Source organism: Clinocottus analis, unplaced genomic scaffold (genome assembly GCF_023055335.1).
Source record: "Clinocottus analis isolate CAN_PGR_092001 unplaced genomic scaffold, fCliAna1.0.p SCAF_3, whole genome shotgun sequence".
NCBI classification, from domain to species: Eukaryota; Metazoa; Chordata; class Actinopteri; order Perciformes; family Cottidae; genus Clinocottus; species Clinocottus analis.
The window spans coordinates 2,968,261-2,986,540 of NW_027176042.1; the positions used below are offsets into that span (position 1 = coordinate 2,968,261).

Consider the following 18,280-nt stretch of genomic DNA (forward strand, 5'->3'; position numbering starts at 1 on the left):
TTCACAAGAGAGTCTCACCCTGAACAAGGAGCCCCAGGGTGCTCAGCAGTAGAGTCAGTGACATCATCATCGTGCTGCCGGCGTGTCAGTGTCTCTGAAAGGCCTGGACAGCCACTGATCAACACTGGCCTCTTAACGGCTGGCAGCAGAGAGGCAGGACACATATGCAAACACACAGAGTCAGTGAAGTGTAGCTGTCCTCAACACGTCAGGGTGGTTCCTCCTCACTGGTGACAGCTCGCTCTGTTGAAAGCATCTGATATGAAGTGTTGAGGAATAAAGAACCTTTGATGGTTTACATTGGCAGTTTGGTTGATGTTGATTGTGTTTAATTATTAAAACCTATCAAACTGAATAGTATTTGTCACGTCTCCAATGTGTATTTTTGTTCATATTCAAATTCTATATACACAATTATTGTGTTGAATAAAAAATGCAACAAAAAACAAGAGATGTTTCAAAAAAGGATCTGTACACCTGGACAGGTTTGTCTCAGGGTTCATGTAGAGACAGATAAAAAGACTTCATATGAGTTCAATGAAAGTATCTTTGCCTCAATAAACTTTAATGATCATTCCTTCTCTGTTTCAGGTGATGGGTGACCTTTCTCACACATACTTTGTCACTTGGACTTTTTAACAAATAAGCAACTTTCTTGGTTTTATATGAAATCACAAGTCTGATAGAAAACCTTGTCCTTGTCATGAATGTAACAAATAAGTGTAATGTGTTGTGGCACAGTGCATAACTGCTGCATCACAATGGGTTTGATGAGGTCTATTATTTTAACACAAAGTACTTCCAATAAAACAATCAGGGCTTTGATTGTTTTATGGGATTTTTTTCAGATGTTTAAATCTTTGAGCACTGTAAAGATATTTCATTCATGTCCATTAACTGTGATGTTCATATACTAGAGGAGTGAGTATGGAGACAAAACCTGCTTTGATTATTGATCAACTCAAGGAACTGAAAAAAGGAATGAAGATTTTGTGATGTATGAAAGTCTGTCACCTGCAAACAAACTGATTTCATGATGTGTAATTCTGAGATGAGGAGTGTGAGATGTTGATGCATTTCAACTGTGTGTGTGTGTGTGTGTGTGTGTGTGTGTGTGTGTGTGTGTGTGTCTTCAGTGAAGTGTATCAGTCTCTTCAGTAGTTTCCAGCTGCAGCAGTCAGTTCAGTTTCTGTTCAGTCTGACTGAGGGAGGTTTTTGTACGACGCTTTTTCACTGTGTGAACACATACTGACTGTTGATGTAATGTTGACTCTGACAGTAGTAAACTGCTGCATCTTCAGTCTGGACTCCACTGATGGTCAGAGTGAAGTCAGAGTCTGATCCACTGCCTGAAAAACGAGCTGGAATCCCTGATTGTCGATTGTTTGCTCCCCAAATAAGCAGTTTAGGAGCTTCTCCATCTCTCTGTTGGTACCAGGCTAATAAGTGATAGTTGCTCCAAATATGAACATCCTGACTGGTGTGACATGAGATGGAGACGGAGCCTCCCACAGCAGAGCTCACTGCTCCAGGCTGAGTCACTGTGACCTGTCCTCTGGACTCTGAGGACACAGAGACAAAGACATAAAGCAGCGTCACGGTTTAGTCGGCTTCACTTCAGAGGGACGATGTTCATAGAGGAGAGGAGTTTGATTCTCTGGACTTTACCTGTGAAGCAGCAGCAGAGGAGAGTCCACATGAGGACGCAGATCAAAGTCATGTTTTTGATGAGGAGGATTTCTGTGTCTTCTGCTGTGATGAAGGACAGCTGTCAGTCATCCAGTGTCCAACTCTCAGGACTATAAAGTCTCCCAGAGCACTGGAGCATGGTGCTGCTGATGCAAAGTGGCTCTCTATGGAAATGCTCTGACGGACTCCAACAGGGACTTGATGACTCTGATGATGCTGATGATCAATGGATCAATCACTTCATCAGAGTATTGATCAGGAATGTGTCAAAGCTCATTTCAGTCTTTAGTTTGAGTTTAGAGGAAACATTTTATTCTAGAATGTTTTGAAAAATGTCTCTAATGTAAGAGTACACAAATCACCATCACTGTGTTTCAAATTCATACAAAATAACTATTTATTTGATCCACACTCAAGATGATAAAAAATATGTCATCTACATTAATTTGACATGATGTGACAATTTGGACTTAATTAAGAAAGTGTGTGTGTTTGACTTTCTCTGAAAAATTCTAAAAAAAAATAAACATTTTACTATTTACTACTACTTTTACTATTTTTTATCAAGACATGATTGTTTTAATATATGGCTAAATGATGACTTTAATTTGTATATTCATTGAGTTTTTAATGCGATAGTTATGACTCCATCTTTCTCCCAGACTGATGATTTTAAAGCCATTCAACATGTTTTATGAGTTTGTAAAACGTATTTCATTAGTTAACGTTATTTATTTGAATGAGTCAGTAATGAAGTCTGAGTGTTGATGATTCCTGCTGACATGAAGAGAACAAACATCTCATCATGTCTGAGGTTTTGGCTTGAATCTGGAAATACTTCAGATAGTTAAAACAATAAAAGCCTCACAATCGTCATCTTTACTGTAATATATTTAACTGTGCAACTCAGAAGGAAGAAGGCCAGTACAGATGTTTTATCTTCAGTGCTGAAACCTGTCTGTTGTCACGCTCACTGAGCTCAGAGAGGGAAGTGAGACCTTTAAGATCAGTTTCATCCAATCTGAGAAAGACCAACACAACTAGTCGCCTCCTCTGCTGCCCCTCACATGAACTCTGACTCTCTCTCTCTCTGCAGTGGGCCGAGTCGCCCCCACCCTGACGGTGCTGCCCCCCTCCAGTGAGGAGCTGCAGCAGGGGAAGGCCACGCTCATGTGCCTGGCCAACAAGGGCTTCCCCTCAGACTGGAGTCTGGCCTGGAAGGTGGACGGCAGCAGCAGCAGCAGCATCAGCAGCAGCAGCAGCTGGGAGGAGAGCAGCAGCCTCGGGGTGCTGGAGAAGGACGGCCGCTACAGCTGGAGCAGCACCCTGAGGCTCCCTGCAGACCAGTGGAGGAAGGTGGGCTCTGTGACCTGTGAGGCCAGCCAGGGCTCCCAGACTCCACTCTCAGATACACTGAGGAGAGACCAGTGTTCCCAGTCCTGAGCTGCCTCACTGGGACTCTGCTACTGGTTCCAGTCTGCTACTGCTCTCAGTCTCACTCTGTAACTCTCTCTCTGGTTCTCTTTCTCTCATGACATGTTTCTACATGAACGTCTTCCTGCTTGTGTTGATGCTTTCAATATTTAATACAATAAAGATTTCATCAAGTGTATTGTAAAAGTTATGTGTCTTGACTTCTTTTCTTTGATATGAAAAGCAGGCTGTCATCTGCATATTGTGACATAACATGAATTTTATTTTGGGTTTTTACATTAGATTATGTTTTGATTATGATGTTTAATGAGACGTTAAAACTTGACCAAAAGACTCAAAAGAGAGGTGAGCACAGTCTCTGTCTCATCCGAGTATAATCCGGGTGCATTCCGGATCTCGATAGGATCCGGCAAAGGTGGTGGTGAAACCAGGCTCGGGTGGCTCCTTAATCCAGTGTCTGTTATAAAGAGTGGGTCTTGTCCGGACGTTGGCTGGTTGATTTGGGGTTAAGATAGTCGCAGATGGGCTCGTACGGGCTGAAGAACGAGTTCAGGCAGAGAGGTGGATGGCTTGGGCGTACGAATTGTATGATGAAATAATACTTACCCTTCCAGAGAACGACGAAAGCAGGTGCCAGAAGTCTGGGTGGATGGCTGTTACCTTAACCCTTGTAATGTCTTTCCGTTGGCCATACACCTGCTGTCCTCTGGGGTCAAAGTGACCCCACCTGGTTCTGTCAATCAATTCTATTTTACACCTTTAGTCTTACGTCAGCCCAACCCTTTACCACACATTTGTATCTTTCTTTATGGAATTTAGGGCCAATATAACTTGTTTATAAAAAAGTATAGCCTTTTTATGAGTGGAAATTAAATGAAACCAATTAATTATTTTGACCTTATATTATTTTGACTATTCAATTTATTATTTTGGCAAATTTTCCACGTCAAAGTTTAGTGCAGATGTTGTTATTAAAACCCTTCAATTTTTCTAATGGCGGCAAATAATTACACCTGCTGTCTTCTGGGGTCAAAATGACCCCGTCTGGTTTGACTGTTATTTAAAGAATTTAAAGTGGATACTTCCCTAAATTCTGTGTTACACCTTAATAACAGCTTCATTCAAACACAGTGACATCATTTCTTTATTCCATTTTAAATTTAAGGCCATTGGGACCTCATTTACATGAACTTTTTACCTTGTTTATGAATAAAAAAAGAAATAAAATGATCAATTATTCTGATGACAGTTGACAGAGTCTTGTGTGTTGATAGATCATCACAGACTGGTATATGTCAAAGTTTAGTGAGGATAATGTTTTTTAAATACTTAAATTTTCCTAATGGCAGCACATAATCACACCTGCTGTCCTCTGGGGTCAAAATGACCCCATCTGATTTGACTGTTTGTAAAGCATAACGTTTAAATTATCACCCACCTCCATGTTTCAACTTTTTATTCAACTCATTACCTGACATATAAAACATGTCAATATTCTTTTCCAAGACATCTCAAAACTATATTTTCAGAATAAAAAATGTTGAAATGTGCCATTAGTGGCATGCGAGGCAGACAGTAATGATGTGGTCTTTGCAGATTGCATTTTTGGCACATTTTCCATGTTTTGAGATCACTTTGGCGAGGGCAGAATAAGCCCCTCCTCCTTCTGAGTGATGGGCCAGAGGGGCAGCTGCTGCAGATGTAGAGCTGAGCAGACCTGCTGCATCTCCATATCCAATCTGGCAACCATCAGAAGAACACTTCTGTTTTTTGGGGTGATAGGGCACCAGAGCATAGCTCTCGGTGAAGGCAAACTTGGATGAGAACCGAGCCCCGTCTGTTTTTGACACCAGTGCAGGAGGAAGCTCAGCTCAGTTATCAGTACTGTCCCCACCATGGACAGCTTCCTTTTCAGCAGCTGCAGGCCGAGGGCATGTGAAGTAAAGAAGTTGTCACAAGTGATCACCATGATCCTCATGTTCCTTCACTACCTCATCACCATGTTCCTTCACTACCACATCACCATGTTCCTCATGTTCCTTCACTACCTCATTACCATGTTCCTTCACTACCTCATCACCATGTTCCTTCACTACCTCATCATCATGTTCCTTCACTACCTCATCACCATGTTCCTTCACTACCTCATCACCATGTTCCTTCACTACCTCATCATCACGTTCCTTCACTACATCATCACCATGTTCCTTTACTACCTCATCACCATGTTCCTTCACTACCTCATCACCATGTTCCTTCACTACCTCATCATCACGTTCCTTCACTACATCATCACCATGTTCCTTTACTACCTCATCACCATGTTCTTTCACTACCTCATCACCATGTTTTTTCACTACATCATCAACATGTTCCTCAAGTTTCTTCACTAACTCATCACCATGTTCCTCATACTCTTTCACTTCATAACTTCCATTTTTGCAGCATGTGATGTGGGCTTCTTCAGAGGAAGAAGTAGCATGTGGTCGCATGTTGGATCGTGTGGTCGCATGTTGGATTAAGTGGTCACATGTTGGATCAGGTGGTCGCATGTTGGATTGTGTGGTCACATGTTGGATTAAGTGGTCACATGTTGGATTAGGTGGTCGCATGTTGGATTGTGTGGTCGCACGTTGGTTCAGGTGGTTGCATGTCGGATCGTGTGGTCGCATGTTGCATCGTGTGGTCGCATGTTGGATTGTGTGGTCGCATGTTGGATCTATTACCTCATCATTAGTTTCCTTCTCTTCTGATCCTGAATCCTCCCCATGATGTTCAACATTGTCCTCCTGGTCATTATTTTCCACAACATAGTAGTTAGTTCCTCCTGTGCAGTAAAGCGCTTCTGCCTCCTAATGCTGCCCGTCTCTCTCTAAAATGGGAAAGGCCCAACACCTGTGGGAAAAGACCTGTTTGTTGTTGATGTTGTTGTCATAACCATTACTTGACCACACACATCAAACATCCAAGATCAAAGATGTTTTGGAAAGCAGTATTGGGGACAAGTTGCCCCATTGCTCCACTTTGTGCTGAGGGGTCATTTTGACCCCAGACGACAACAAACATTATTAAATTAAATAACTCACTCATAATTCAATCAAATTACTTCAAATTACTTATAATCATGAAGAGCATAGGTTTAAACAACCCCATTATTTTCAGACCATTTGATGAACAAAAAGGCAGGGACAGTGCACCACAGAGCTCACCGTTTAAGGAACGGCGAGCTGCGAAGACTCTGCAATAAGTATCGGAGTCAAGTGAGCCCCAATAGGTGCCCTGATTGAATTGTTGCACGCGACCGGCGGCTACTGAGGCAAACAGGGTGTGGTAGGTGTAAAAAATGTTGCCGCCGAAGCACAGCGCTAGGTCAAAAATAAATGCATTATTTTCTTATGAATCAAGTTCCATTCATTCAATGAGCACTTGTGTGAAATGAAAAGTGCAAATAAAAAACAAAAGATTCTGCAAACAAAAATCTGAGCACTTGCTTCTCTTGTGTACATTGTGTAGACTGCATCATGTTTTACCAGGACCTGATACACTGCATCATGGTACATCCAGATTCTTTTTTAATAGGTTTAAGTTTGTAGATATTCCTTTAATATTGTTCCAGTTCATCAAAATCACTTCACTTTCTTAACTATACACATTGGAGGATCATTTCAATGTTGAATCCCAAAGCTCTCTGATATCACTTGTGTTTATCTTTGAAGATCCATGTTGTGTTTAAGTAAAACATCATTTAAGGAATTAGATGTAAAAAGCAGGGTATTATCTCCGTAAAGTCATATATAATAGGGATATTTTAAGAATTTACACAAAATAATATTCATAGAGAAAGTAAAACTCCACGAAAAGACTTGACACATGGCCATTTTTTTTTACACATAACATATTCTATTAAAATACAAAGGCCTGCTGTTCTATTAATCTGTCTCCATGTATAATACAAAATAATAACTGTTTAAATATGTGGTTTACTATCATTGCAACAGAGGATATATTTAATCCACAGAGACTGAGTTAATTTTAGATTTCGATATCTAGAACGTTATGAATGAGAATATGCTGAATGCTTTCATGCTGGTCTGAAATTAATGAATGGTTATAAAACATCTTGTGTTTAAATGTCTATGCAGCTGTTGAGTCACATCAGTTCCTCTTTAGCTGAGGAGGTTTTTGTACGACGGTGTATCACTGTGTGAACGGCCAGCTGCTACACTGCTGACAATAATAATCTCCTGCATCTTCAGTCTGAACTCCACTGATGGTCAAAGTGAAGTCAGTTCCAGATCCACTTCCACTGAAACGATTTGAAACTCCAGACTGAAGACTTGTTGCTGCATAAATCAAAAGTTTAGGAGCTTCTCCTTGTTTCTGAAGGTACCAGTTAAGGCAGGTACCAGCACTTGTACTGGCTTTACATGTGATGGAGACAGTCTGTCCTGGAGCAACAGACTGAGATCCAGGAGACTGAGTCAGGAGGATTTCTCCTGATGAATCTGAAAACATGAAGAAGAGCAGAAGGGTTATTGAGACAAATCCAGTTTGGAGAAAGATGATCAACATCCCAACAGAAGAGTCTCATTTCTTTAACCCGGAGAACAGATGGAAGAAGGTCAATGCTGCTTGTTCCAGTGGTTCTCCATCACAGCAGAACATGGTGCTGGGGAACCAACGTGTTCACAAGAGAGTCTCACCCTGAACAAGGAGCCCCAGGGTGCTCAGCAGTAGAGTCAGTGACATCATCATCGTGCTGCCGGCGTGTCAGTGTCTCTGAAAGGCCTGGACAGCCACTGATCAACACTGGCCTCTTAACGGCTGGCAGCAGAGAGGCAGGACACATATGCAAACACACAGAGTCAGTGAAGTGTAGCTGTCCTCAACACGTCAGGGTGGTTCCTCCTCACTGGTGACAGCTTTCATCTACATGTTCACAAATTTAAAACATGGAGGACGTTGAATGGTCTGGCAGTAAACTGGTCCTGTGACTTGAGGACAGTTTTGTTCCGTCGTCCCAGTTTGGTAATGTGGTCTTTTTGCATAGTGATAACTGACATCAATATTAATAAAGGTTGGACATGTTTAGGTGTTTGTATTGTGGACATTTCACCAGGTAGAGCTGTAACGAGACTTTATTGGAGGTTGAGGGTCTCACAGAGTTTGTTTGAGAAATTCAAGCAGAAAAACATGTGGACAAAACCAAAAGACATGGAAGTCCTCATCAGTTCGAGACGGTGGACCGAAGGCTCTGATCTGCTGTAGTTTTATAAATGATCCATCTTCAGCGATAGACGTCCTATTGAAGCCGGATGTGATTGGTTGGTATTTTCCCTGATGCTAAAAAAAATGAATCTGATTGGTTCATCAACTTCAACTGTCCAGTGATCTTCCTGATCAGACTGGTGATTAAATATAAACCTGGAATTATTTGATCAAACCAACGCTGCAAACACACTTTCTTGGACTTCTTGATATAAAATAAATGTTTTAATTAGCTGAGATGTGAACCCCAACTTGTAGATTCATCTTTGATGTTCATATAAAAAAGGAGTGAGTGTGGGGAGAAATCATGCTTTGATTATTGATCAATTCAAGGGACTGAAAAAAGGAATGAAGATTTTGTGATTTATAAAAGTCTGTCATCTGCAAACAAACTGATATCATGATGTGTGACTCTGAGATGAATAGTATGAGATGTTGGTGCATTTTATTGTGTGTGTGTGTGTGTGTGTGTGTGTGTGTGTGTCTTCAGTGAAGTGTATCAGTCTCTTCAGTAGCTTCCAGCTGCAGCAGTCAGTTCAGTTTGTGTTCAGTCTGACTGAGGGAGGTTTTTGTACGACGCTTTTTCACTGTGTGAACACCCGCTGACTGTTGATGTAATGAAAACTCTGACAGTAGTAAACTGCTGCATCTTCAGTCTGGACTCCACTGATGGTCAGAGTGAAGTCAGAGTTTGATCCACTGCCTGTAAAACGAGCTGGAATCCCTGATTGTCGAGTGCTAGCATAATAAATAAGCAGTTTAGGAGCTTCTCCATCTCTCTGTTGGTACCAGGCTAATAAGTGATAGTTTCTCCAAAAATGAACATCCTGACTGGTGTGACATGAGATGGAGATGGAGACTCCCACAGCAGAGCTCACTGCTCCAGGCTGAGTCACTGTGACCTGTCCTCTGGACTCTGAGGACACAGAGACAAAGACATAAAGCAGCGTCACGGTTTAGTCGGCTTCACTTCAGAGGGACGATGTTCATAGAGGAGAGGAGTTTGATTCTCTGGACTTTACCTGTGAAGCAGCAGCAGAGGAGAGTCCACATGAGGACGCAGATCAAAGTCATGTTTTTGATGAGGAGGATTTCTGTGTCTTCTACTGTGATGAAGGACAGCTGTCAGTCATCCAGTGTCCAACTCTCAGGACTATAAAGTCTCCCAGAGCACTGGAGCATGGTGCTGCTGATGCAAAGTGGCTCTCTATGGAAATGCTCTGACGGACTCCAACAGGGACTTGATGACTCTGATGATGCTGATGATCAATGGATCAATCACTTCATCAGAGTATTGATCAGGAATGTGTCAGAGCTCATTTCAGTCTTTAGTTTGAGTTTAGAGGAAACATTTTATTTTAGAATGTTTTGTAAAATCCTCCTAATTCACTACCACACAATTCATTCTCGTTGTAGGACAAATTTAAACAAATATTGTTTATTTATGTATTATAGTGTACAAGAAACATGCATGTATGACCATTATTGACATTTAGCAGGAATACATGTTTTTCTTCAGGAATAACTTGATCAATCATCAATTAATTTTACTGAAAGACAAGTTAATATTTCTCATAGATGTCTAACATTCACAAATACATTTTGAAGAAAACATTTTATTCAAGAATGTTTTGTAAAATCCTCCTGATTCACTAAAACACAAATCAACATCACTGGATGAATTTAAACAAAATGACTATTTATTTATTATAATGTACCACAAACACTATTATTAACAATTGGCAGGAATACATGTTTGTCTTTAGGAATATATTTCCATTAAATCAGCAAACTCATTGAATGCTCTTCCATCAAACATACGAACAAAAAAAACATACAAAAAGTTCAAACATGGCCTCAGGGAATGGCTTGTTGCCCATCGGATGTGCAAACATTAATGTGCTGTTTGTCCTGCCTGTCTATTCAGTGCAAATGTGTATTTGTCTTGTTTGGTGTTTATGTATTAAGTGCCTATAGTATTTTATATGAATACATGTTGAATGAATTAGTTTTGTGTTATTGTAAATAAAAACTGGCCAGGGACAGCAGATGAAAATTAGCCTCTTTGGCTAATGTGTCAGTGTGTATTTGTCCCTGTAAAGTAAACAATACGAAAATTATGATTAAAAACATGTTGCTCATGGATGTCTAATATTTAGTGGATTCATTGTTAAATTCATATGTATCATTACTGACTCAGGTTTAAACATCTGGACCAGTTCTTACATGAAGTGTGTAAACTGTGACTGAGTTTGGTGAGTTTGTTGGTGTCAGAGTCAGAGAGCCGTGTCTCTCTACACTGAGAGGTTTTTGTACGGCGGCTCAATGACTTTGTGTCACTGTGGTACACGTTCGGTGGAGGAACCAGACTGAATGTTGGAAGTAAGTCAAATGTTTACCATTTTTATTATTTCAGAAGTCAACTGTCTTTGTATTCATTATTATATTCAACAATGTAGGAAAAATAGTTTTATTTTTATTTTTATAGACAAAGTTTTCGTCTAAAATGTTGCACAAAGAAACAAAGTTCACTTCAGCAACAGAAAGTAAAGAAACATGTTGTTTCAAAAGTAAAACTTTAAACTGTAGAATAAATCATTTTCTCCAACTTTAATGGTGAAGTAGTTTCTTGAGTGCTTGTAGATGTAGTTCAGTCAGTCAGAGTCACAGAGACGGTTTTTGTACGGCGGCTCAATGACTTTGTGTCACTGTGGTGGACTTTTAGTGGAGGAACCAGACTGGATGTTGGAAGTAAGTTGCTGCACTAAATTACTCAATATTAATTTGTAAAGTTGTGTTTAAAAATTCAGTTTGAGGATGCTCGAGGCAGATAAAATACTTTGTTTATATTTAAAATATGTTTAGTGTTTTTATATCTCCACCTTTATCATGGAGACTAACTCAGAGCAGCTTCACTGAACTTGTCTTTACACGTTCATGTCGTCCTGAAATTTAAAAAAAATTCAAATTTAAAACAGATAAAACTTGAACTCTTAAAAAAAAATTGACAATAATATTTAATTTAAGACCCTTAACAGAGTAAAGATGAAGATGGTATTTCATGATGTGTAAAATCTTCTACATTGTGTCAAATATTGTTGCAAATTTTGAAAATATTTTAAACAGTTTTAAATAACAACTGATATCCAAAACCAAAACTTCTCACTAAATATTTTAAAGTAATGTTTCTTTAAGGTTTTCAGTGATGCAGTTGTAATATTGGGCCACGTCTTGGTGTTTCATCTCAGTGGAGTTTGATATATTTCTGGTGGTTCTGTACGATGATTCTCTCTGTGCTGATCTGCATGAGAGGCTTCTTAAAGGGAAGTGAAACAATGTGTGAGTGAGTGACTGGTGGAGCAGAACAAACATCTGGCAGAAACTCCTTAAAGGAGAAAACCAACTCTCTCACAGTAAAGGTGTCCGCGTGGTGCTTGATTGACAGCTGTGTGGTCCCCGTCCTCTAAGCTGATTGGTGTCTCCTAGGTGATGTCCGTCCCACCCTGACGGTGCTGCCCCCCTCCATTGAGGAGCTGCAGCAGGGGAAGGCCACGCTCATGTGCCTGGCCAACAAGGGCTTCCCCTCAGACTGGAGTCTGGCCTGGAAGGTGGACGGCAGCAGCAGCAGCAGCATCAGCAGCAGCAGCAGCTGGGAGGAGAGCAGCAGCCTCGGGGTGCTGGAGAAGGACGGCCGCTACAGCTGGAGCAGCACCCTGAGGCTCCCTGCAGACCAGTGGAGGAAGGTGGGCTCTGTGACCTGTGAGGCCAGCCAGGGCTCCCAGACTCCGCTCTCAGAGACACTGAGGAGAGACCAGTGTTCCCAGTCCTGAGCTGCCTCACTGGGACTCTGCTACTGGTTCCAGTCTGCTACTGCTCTCAGTCTCACTCTGTAACTCTCTCTCTCTGGTTCTCTTTCTCTCATGACATGTTTCTATATGAACGTCTTCCTGCTTGTGTTGATGCTTTCAACATTTAATACAATAAAGATTTCATCAAGTGTATTCTAAAAGTTATGTGTCTTGACTTCTTTTCTTTGATATGAAAGCAGGCTGTCATCTGCATATTGTGACATGACATGAATTGTATTTTTTGATTGAGTTTTTACATTTGATTATGTTTTGATTGTGATAATGTTTAATCAGACATTAAAACTTGACCAAAAGACTCAAAAGAGAGGTGAGCACAGTCTCTGTCTCCTCTTGTCTGTCTGCAGGATCATCACATCGACTGTTTGTTCAGTTTCAAACATGCTGAATTAAATACGTTATTCCACTAACGATGTGTGTCATATACATGTGTCTCATATCCCTTAATACTGTTTTTGTTTATATGCAGATTATAATCTGATCATAAGAATATGCAGACAACAGTTTATGAAACGTAACTTGATAGTGTTTTATTGTACTGGAACAAAATAATTGATTAAAAAGAAAGAATCATGACTCAGACTGAAGAGCTCGTCCAGTTTAACTCTTTCAATAAATCTTCTTTAACTGAAGTAAAATATAAGAATGAGGGCTGAAGCTGCAGTTCAACACCACAGAGAGAATATCAAATACAGAAGTTTCATCACTTTACAGCAGTTTGATCACTTTACAGCAGCAGCAACGAAACATTTGTAGTTTGTAGGTGGGACGACGAGGAAGACGAGGAAGACTGAGAGAGCAAAGATTCCGCATACGGCTCCTTTTCACAAGAAGAGGAAGCAGACGAAGAGGAGGAAGAAGAAGATGAAGAAGTGGTAGAAGAGGAGGAGGTGAAAGAAGAAGATGAAGATGACGCGGTGCCCCCAGAGGTCAGAAGAGTCTGCTCTCTCCACGTCAGGCCTCGGATTGTTCTCCAAGAGGACCAGAGAAGAGGACTACAAAGAGTCTGCGTCCTCCACGTCAGGCCTCAGATCCTTCAGAAGATACTGGCAGAGGGATGAGGACAGCGACTTGGATTGAGACTGACAGCCTGTTTGCTGCAGGATTGTAAAACCTTTATGTCTGTCAGGAGTGATAAAGCACCAGACAGCCTTCCCTTGCGTCTGGCGGGGTCGGCAATAGGTAGCACCCTGCAGCAGAGAAGTTGGTGCGGAACGTCCTGAAGAAGGTCCGCAAATTTAATTTGTCACATAGAATACAGTATGTTCATGTAACCTGGATGTACAGTATTTATACCGTTTATTTACTCAATGTCTTTCTAGATATGTCTTTACATACATATATTAGAAACAATATCATAATATTTCTGATATTAAATGCATGAAAAAAATTATATATATATTCTATATTTTTGATTTCCATTTGACTCGAAGGCTATACTGTTATTATTGTTAATTATTGATATTTGTAACATAACATGTTAAAATGGAGGAACATCCAGCAATGTGTGGTATAATTCTTCCCAATTGTATTCAAATGAACTCATAAAGAATAATCTTTACTGATTGTGTACCAGAACCGAAGGTGATGACATGTCGGTGCAAGGGAACAAGATGTGACCTCAATATATAAGAGGGAAACAATGTGGGAACTTAATTAATTAATATCATTATTATCATGTTCATAATACTGCTATAGCTTATTTAAAAATGAACATAAATGAAATACAAAGAAAATAATTACAAGGCACATTTGTGTTTTTACTTTAAACATTTGAGAGTCATTACAAGATATCAAAATGAAATGATGAGATAAAAGTATCTGTGAATGTGCTACTCAACCAATATTCTGTAAGTATTACAGACAGTCCGCTGTCACCCTCTACTGGTCACTCCGGAGCAACGTGTTGGGGTTTCAGGTAACATGTACGTGCTAATAAAGAGGGCTGGCTCAGATTACTTTGACATGTGGTCAGTTGCTCAATGCACATTACATGGAGATTTATGAAATGAGTCACGTCCAAATGTAAAAAGGGTCTGCACTTATCCACAAGATTATCAGTTTGTTTTCTCTTATGATAATTTGTGCAGTAAACCACCATCACCACTAATGAGATTGATAATAGATATGTTTGTAAATGTATTGTGAAATCTGAGTACTGCATATAAACTACAAATGAATTCTACACATGGGAAACACTATTTCTCTGCACACAACATGTGTGTTTGTTGTGTTGTAGCTCAGTCGATCTGAGTGGCAGTGAAGAGTGATGAGTGCAGTGTGCACATAAGAGGAATCGTGCACATATACTGTCGTCTTTAAAATATTGCACGTCACTGTTTTGAAGAACAAAAGAAAGAGCCACAGACACACCTTGACATTGTGGGGTTTCTAACTGTACCGGGCAGATTCTCATGAGACAAGAAGCATCTTACAAAGACTATCTCTGTTTCTGTGGAAACCAAAACAACAGGTCAGAGGTCAGGGGTTAACCGTAAAACATCTGGTGTACAGTCTGACGCAACAATGAAGAGAAACTTGAGCTAATTCCACTCTGCTTAAGGGTGGCATTGATTAACGTGCCTAGCCACCTCCTACACGCTATTTAACGCTTTTTTAATCTTTCCAGGCCCATGAAAAAAATGGCTTGGAACTGAATTTTACGGTGACATTTGGTAGTTGCAATCTTTGCTACACTTTGTGGACTCCGCTGGGAACCAATGAAGATAGGGTAGGCCAGCAGCCACTGCAACAAGATGCTCCCTGATCATGCCCAATTAGCGGAGGACACTTTAAACAACAAACTTGTTTTCCCTCAATATCAGAAAATAAAGTCTTTCAGAGATGTGGAGAATGCGGACATCAATCCCGCTACTTCTCGCATGCTAAGCGAGCTCTCCACCATTTGAGCTAATTCCCCAAGAGTAGTTTATGTCTCAGGCAAGAGACGCCTATATCTCCTCCTCTACCCCCGCCAGGTCACACTTTTCCAAACATTCCAGACCTGTATAATCAGTTTGGAAGGTGAACTGGATCGGACCTTTCACGCAAGGGCATTGAGACGATGAGGTGGCCGAGTGGTTAAGGCGATGGACTGCTAATCCATTGTGCTATGCACGCGTGGGTTCGAATCCCATCCTCGTCGCAGTCCACTGTGCTTTGGTCTGCCATGTCATGGGCATAATGTGCACCATTGAGCTGAAAACCCAAGCAAAATGCAATTTCAATATTAGAAATTGCTAATTTCAAGCAAGAAAAGTCTGAAATCTCTTGCTCTTCCAAGATTCATTTGTTAAACAAAAGTGATTCTACTGTTTCTACTCACACAAAAAATGGCCTGGAACTGAATTTTATGGTGACATTTGGGAGTTGCAATCTTTGCAATACTTTGTGGACTCCACTGGGATCCAATGAAGACAGGGTAGGCCAGCAGCCATTGCAACAAGATGCTACCTGATCCTGCTCCAGGTCAATAAAACTCACCTTGTCCGCTTCCTATGCAGCTTACGGCCACACCACTCTGATTGCTTCTGATCTCGTTGGATCTCAGAAACTAAGCAGAATCGGGCCTAGTCAGTACTTGGATAGGAGACCTCTTTGGAATACCAGGTGCTATAAGCTTTTTTAAAATGCCGAATAATAAACACTCTAGTTCTCTCCAGGTCAATAAAACTCACTTTGGCCGCTTCCTATGTAGCTTACGGCCACACCATCCTCTGATTGCGCCTGATCTCGTTCGATCTCGGAACCTAAGCAAAATTGGGCCTTGTCAGTACTTGGGTGGGAGACCTCCTGTGAATACCAGCTGCTATAAGCTTTTTTAAATGCTGAATAATAAACACTGTAGTTCCCTCCAGCTCAATAAAACTCACCTTGTCCGCTTCCGATCCAGCTTACGGCCAAACCACTCTGATTGCACCTGATCTTGTTCGATCTCAGAAGCTAAGCAGAGTTGGGCTTGGCCAGTACTTGGGTGTGAGACCTCCTGGGAATACCAGGTGCTATAAGCTTTTTTTAATGCCGAATAATTAACGCTCCAGTTCTCTCTAGGTCAATAAATCTCACCTTGTCCGCTTCCTATGCAGCTTACGGCCACACCACTCCGATTGAGCCTGATCTCGTCTGATCTCGGAAGCTAAGCAGAGTTGTACCTGGTCTGTACTTGGATGGGGGAATACTAGGTGCTGTAATCTTTTTCTATGCTTAATAATTAAAAATCCCGTTCTCTCCAGGTCAAGAAAACTCACTTTGGCTGGAACATTTTCAGCTTACGTCCACACCCCAATGATTGACCCCAAGTACACTATTTTTCCAATCTAAGAGCACCTTGTTTATTTCAGACAGTAACCCTAAACTCTTCAGCCACCATGTCTAGGACATATTGATCATAGAGATGCATTGGCTGGGAATTGAACCCAGGTCAACTGCTTGGAAGGCAGCTATGCTCACCATTATTATACCACCAATGCACAAAAAGAGCCTGGCATGATGACACAAAATTGAATGAACTGAAATGTAAGTCAGTGTGTAACATTGGGAACTATCACAAGTACCTTCAACCATAACAAGCAAACTAAAGTGCTTGGTTCCATGGTGTAATGGTCAGCACTCTGGACTCTGAATCCAGTGATCCGAGTTCAAGTCTCGGTGGAACCTGCATTATGCACATGGAAAACCACTGTCACATTGTTCCCATGCTGTAGTAAAACTCAAATGGGATATGGAGATAAGTCAGACAATGCAAGTAGCCACACATGTTTGGTGTGCACTTCTAAAAGCACAACTTTGATCATTTGCAAGACATCTTTGGTGGTTCAAAGACTTTTTTTTTCCAATGAATGAAATCTTTGTTTATTTAAGAAAGTAACCCTAAAATGTTAAGCCACCATGTGTAGGACATACTTATCATTGAGATTCATTGACTGGAAATTGAACCCTGATCAACTGCTTAGAAGGCAGCTCTTCTAGCCACTATACCAACAATGCACTAAAAGGGCTTAGCATAGTTCCACAAAAATTGAATGAACTGAAATGTAACACAAGAAGGGACAGTAAATGTGCATTTAGCTTTCACATTTTCACGCTATCATTCTTTGTATTCCCTGTATATCCCAAAAAACCAACCCAAAATCCAAGTTCATCAATCCTCTTTAGTATCGTGGACAGTATCTACGCTTGTCACGCGGAAGACCAGGATTCGATTGCTTGACGGGGAGCGTTCCGCTGGCAGGAAAGGTGTTAAAATGCCCCAAGTTGTCAATGCACAGCATAAGGAAACGGGCGACAGGATTCAAGAGACCACTTGAGAACCAGACCCACCACTGGAGCTAACCCCCTGACCCGGCTCACCATCAGACCCCGTGGACCCACACTTAAGCACATCCCTTCAGTTAAAACCCTTATTTGGCCCATTCAGAGTGTCGCACCCCTGGTACTCTAGAATACGAGATACTGGTTTACATTTGGGTTAATACAGTGTGGTACTCGAGAATATGAGACACGTGGGATACTAGCTGACATTCAAACTCATTGCTGGTGTCTGATAGTCACAATTATGTCAGTCAGCTTCTCAAATGAAGCAAGATCGCAGGGGGAACCAGCCGCTAACAACAAGAAACAGGTCTGCAGCTCGTGCAGTTCTTTAGCTTGTTCACAGATTGATCCTCGTCCAACAAGTCCCTGTATACCACTGTAAAAAACTTATCTGACGTCTACTCTGAACATTTGAAATTGCACCTTATCTTAATAAATTCTTGAACTATGATATAGCTTGATGGTAGTTTTTAAAGTTCCTGCTCTAATAACTATTAATTCCAGTAGATTTACAGCTGTAAAAAGGCTGAATGATGTGTAAACTGACTTTTATGTGAAAAAATAAGCACTGTGTCAATCATGTGATCGTATAGTGGTTAGTCCTCTGCGTTGTGGTCGCAGCAACCCTGGTTCGAATCCGGGTCACGGCAGCATGTTGGTGTTGTTTAAGCTATTCTTGTTGTACTCTGACATTCGTCTTACTTCACACA

General features: G+C 41.0%; 3 non-coding genes, 2 pseudogenes and 3 gene segments (V, D, J or C); 6 read left to right on the plus strand and 2 right to left on the minus strand.

The window, feature by feature from the left end:
- The window catches only part of LOC137795911 (Ig kappa chain V-III region MOPC 63-like), a 249,465-nt gene extending 249,380 nt beyond the window's left edge, over positions 1-85 (minus strand). Inside the window, 1 exon segment of the V gene segment in view lies at positions 19-85. Coding sequence covers positions 19-70 — 52 coding nt within the window.
- Positions 86-2,818: 2,733 nt separating this feature from the next.
- LOC137795912 (Ig kappa-b4 chain C region-like) lies at positions 2,819-3,245 on the plus strand. The segment is given in 1 exon segment: positions 2,819-3,245. A coding segment is annotated over 1 exon segment (273 nt).
- A 3,399-nt stretch (positions 3,246-6,644) lies between these two features.
- LOC137796028 (Ig kappa-b4 chain C region-like) lies at positions 6,645-12,393 on the plus strand. The segment is given in 3 exon segments: positions 6,645-6,677; positions 10,698-10,773; positions 11,878-12,393. Coding segments are annotated over 3 exon segments (453 nt in total).
- A 2,927-nt stretch (positions 12,394-15,320) lies between these two features.
- On the plus strand, positions 15,321-15,402 carry trnas-gcu (transfer RNA serine (anticodon GCU)). Its single transcript has one exon. It is a non-coding gene; the product is annotated as a tRNA-Ser (tRNA).
- Positions 15,403-15,759: 357 nt separating this feature from the next.
- LOC137797760 (5S ribosomal RNA) lies at positions 15,760-15,878 on the plus strand (annotated as a pseudogene).
- A 270-nt stretch (positions 15,879-16,148) lies between these two features.
- Positions 16,149-16,267, plus strand: LOC137797328 (5S ribosomal RNA; annotated as a pseudogene).
- A 384-nt stretch (positions 16,268-16,651) lies between these two features.
- On the minus strand, positions 16,652-16,726 carry trnag-ucc (transfer RNA glycine (anticodon UCC)). The gene has a single exon. It is a non-coding gene; the product is annotated as a tRNA-Gly (tRNA).
- A 115-nt stretch (positions 16,727-16,841) lies between these two features.
- Positions 16,842-16,913, plus strand: trnaq-cug (transfer RNA glutamine (anticodon CUG)). Its single transcript has one exon. It is a non-coding gene; the product is annotated as a tRNA-Gln (tRNA).
- The last annotated feature ends 1,367 nt before the right edge of the window (positions 16,914-18,280 follow it).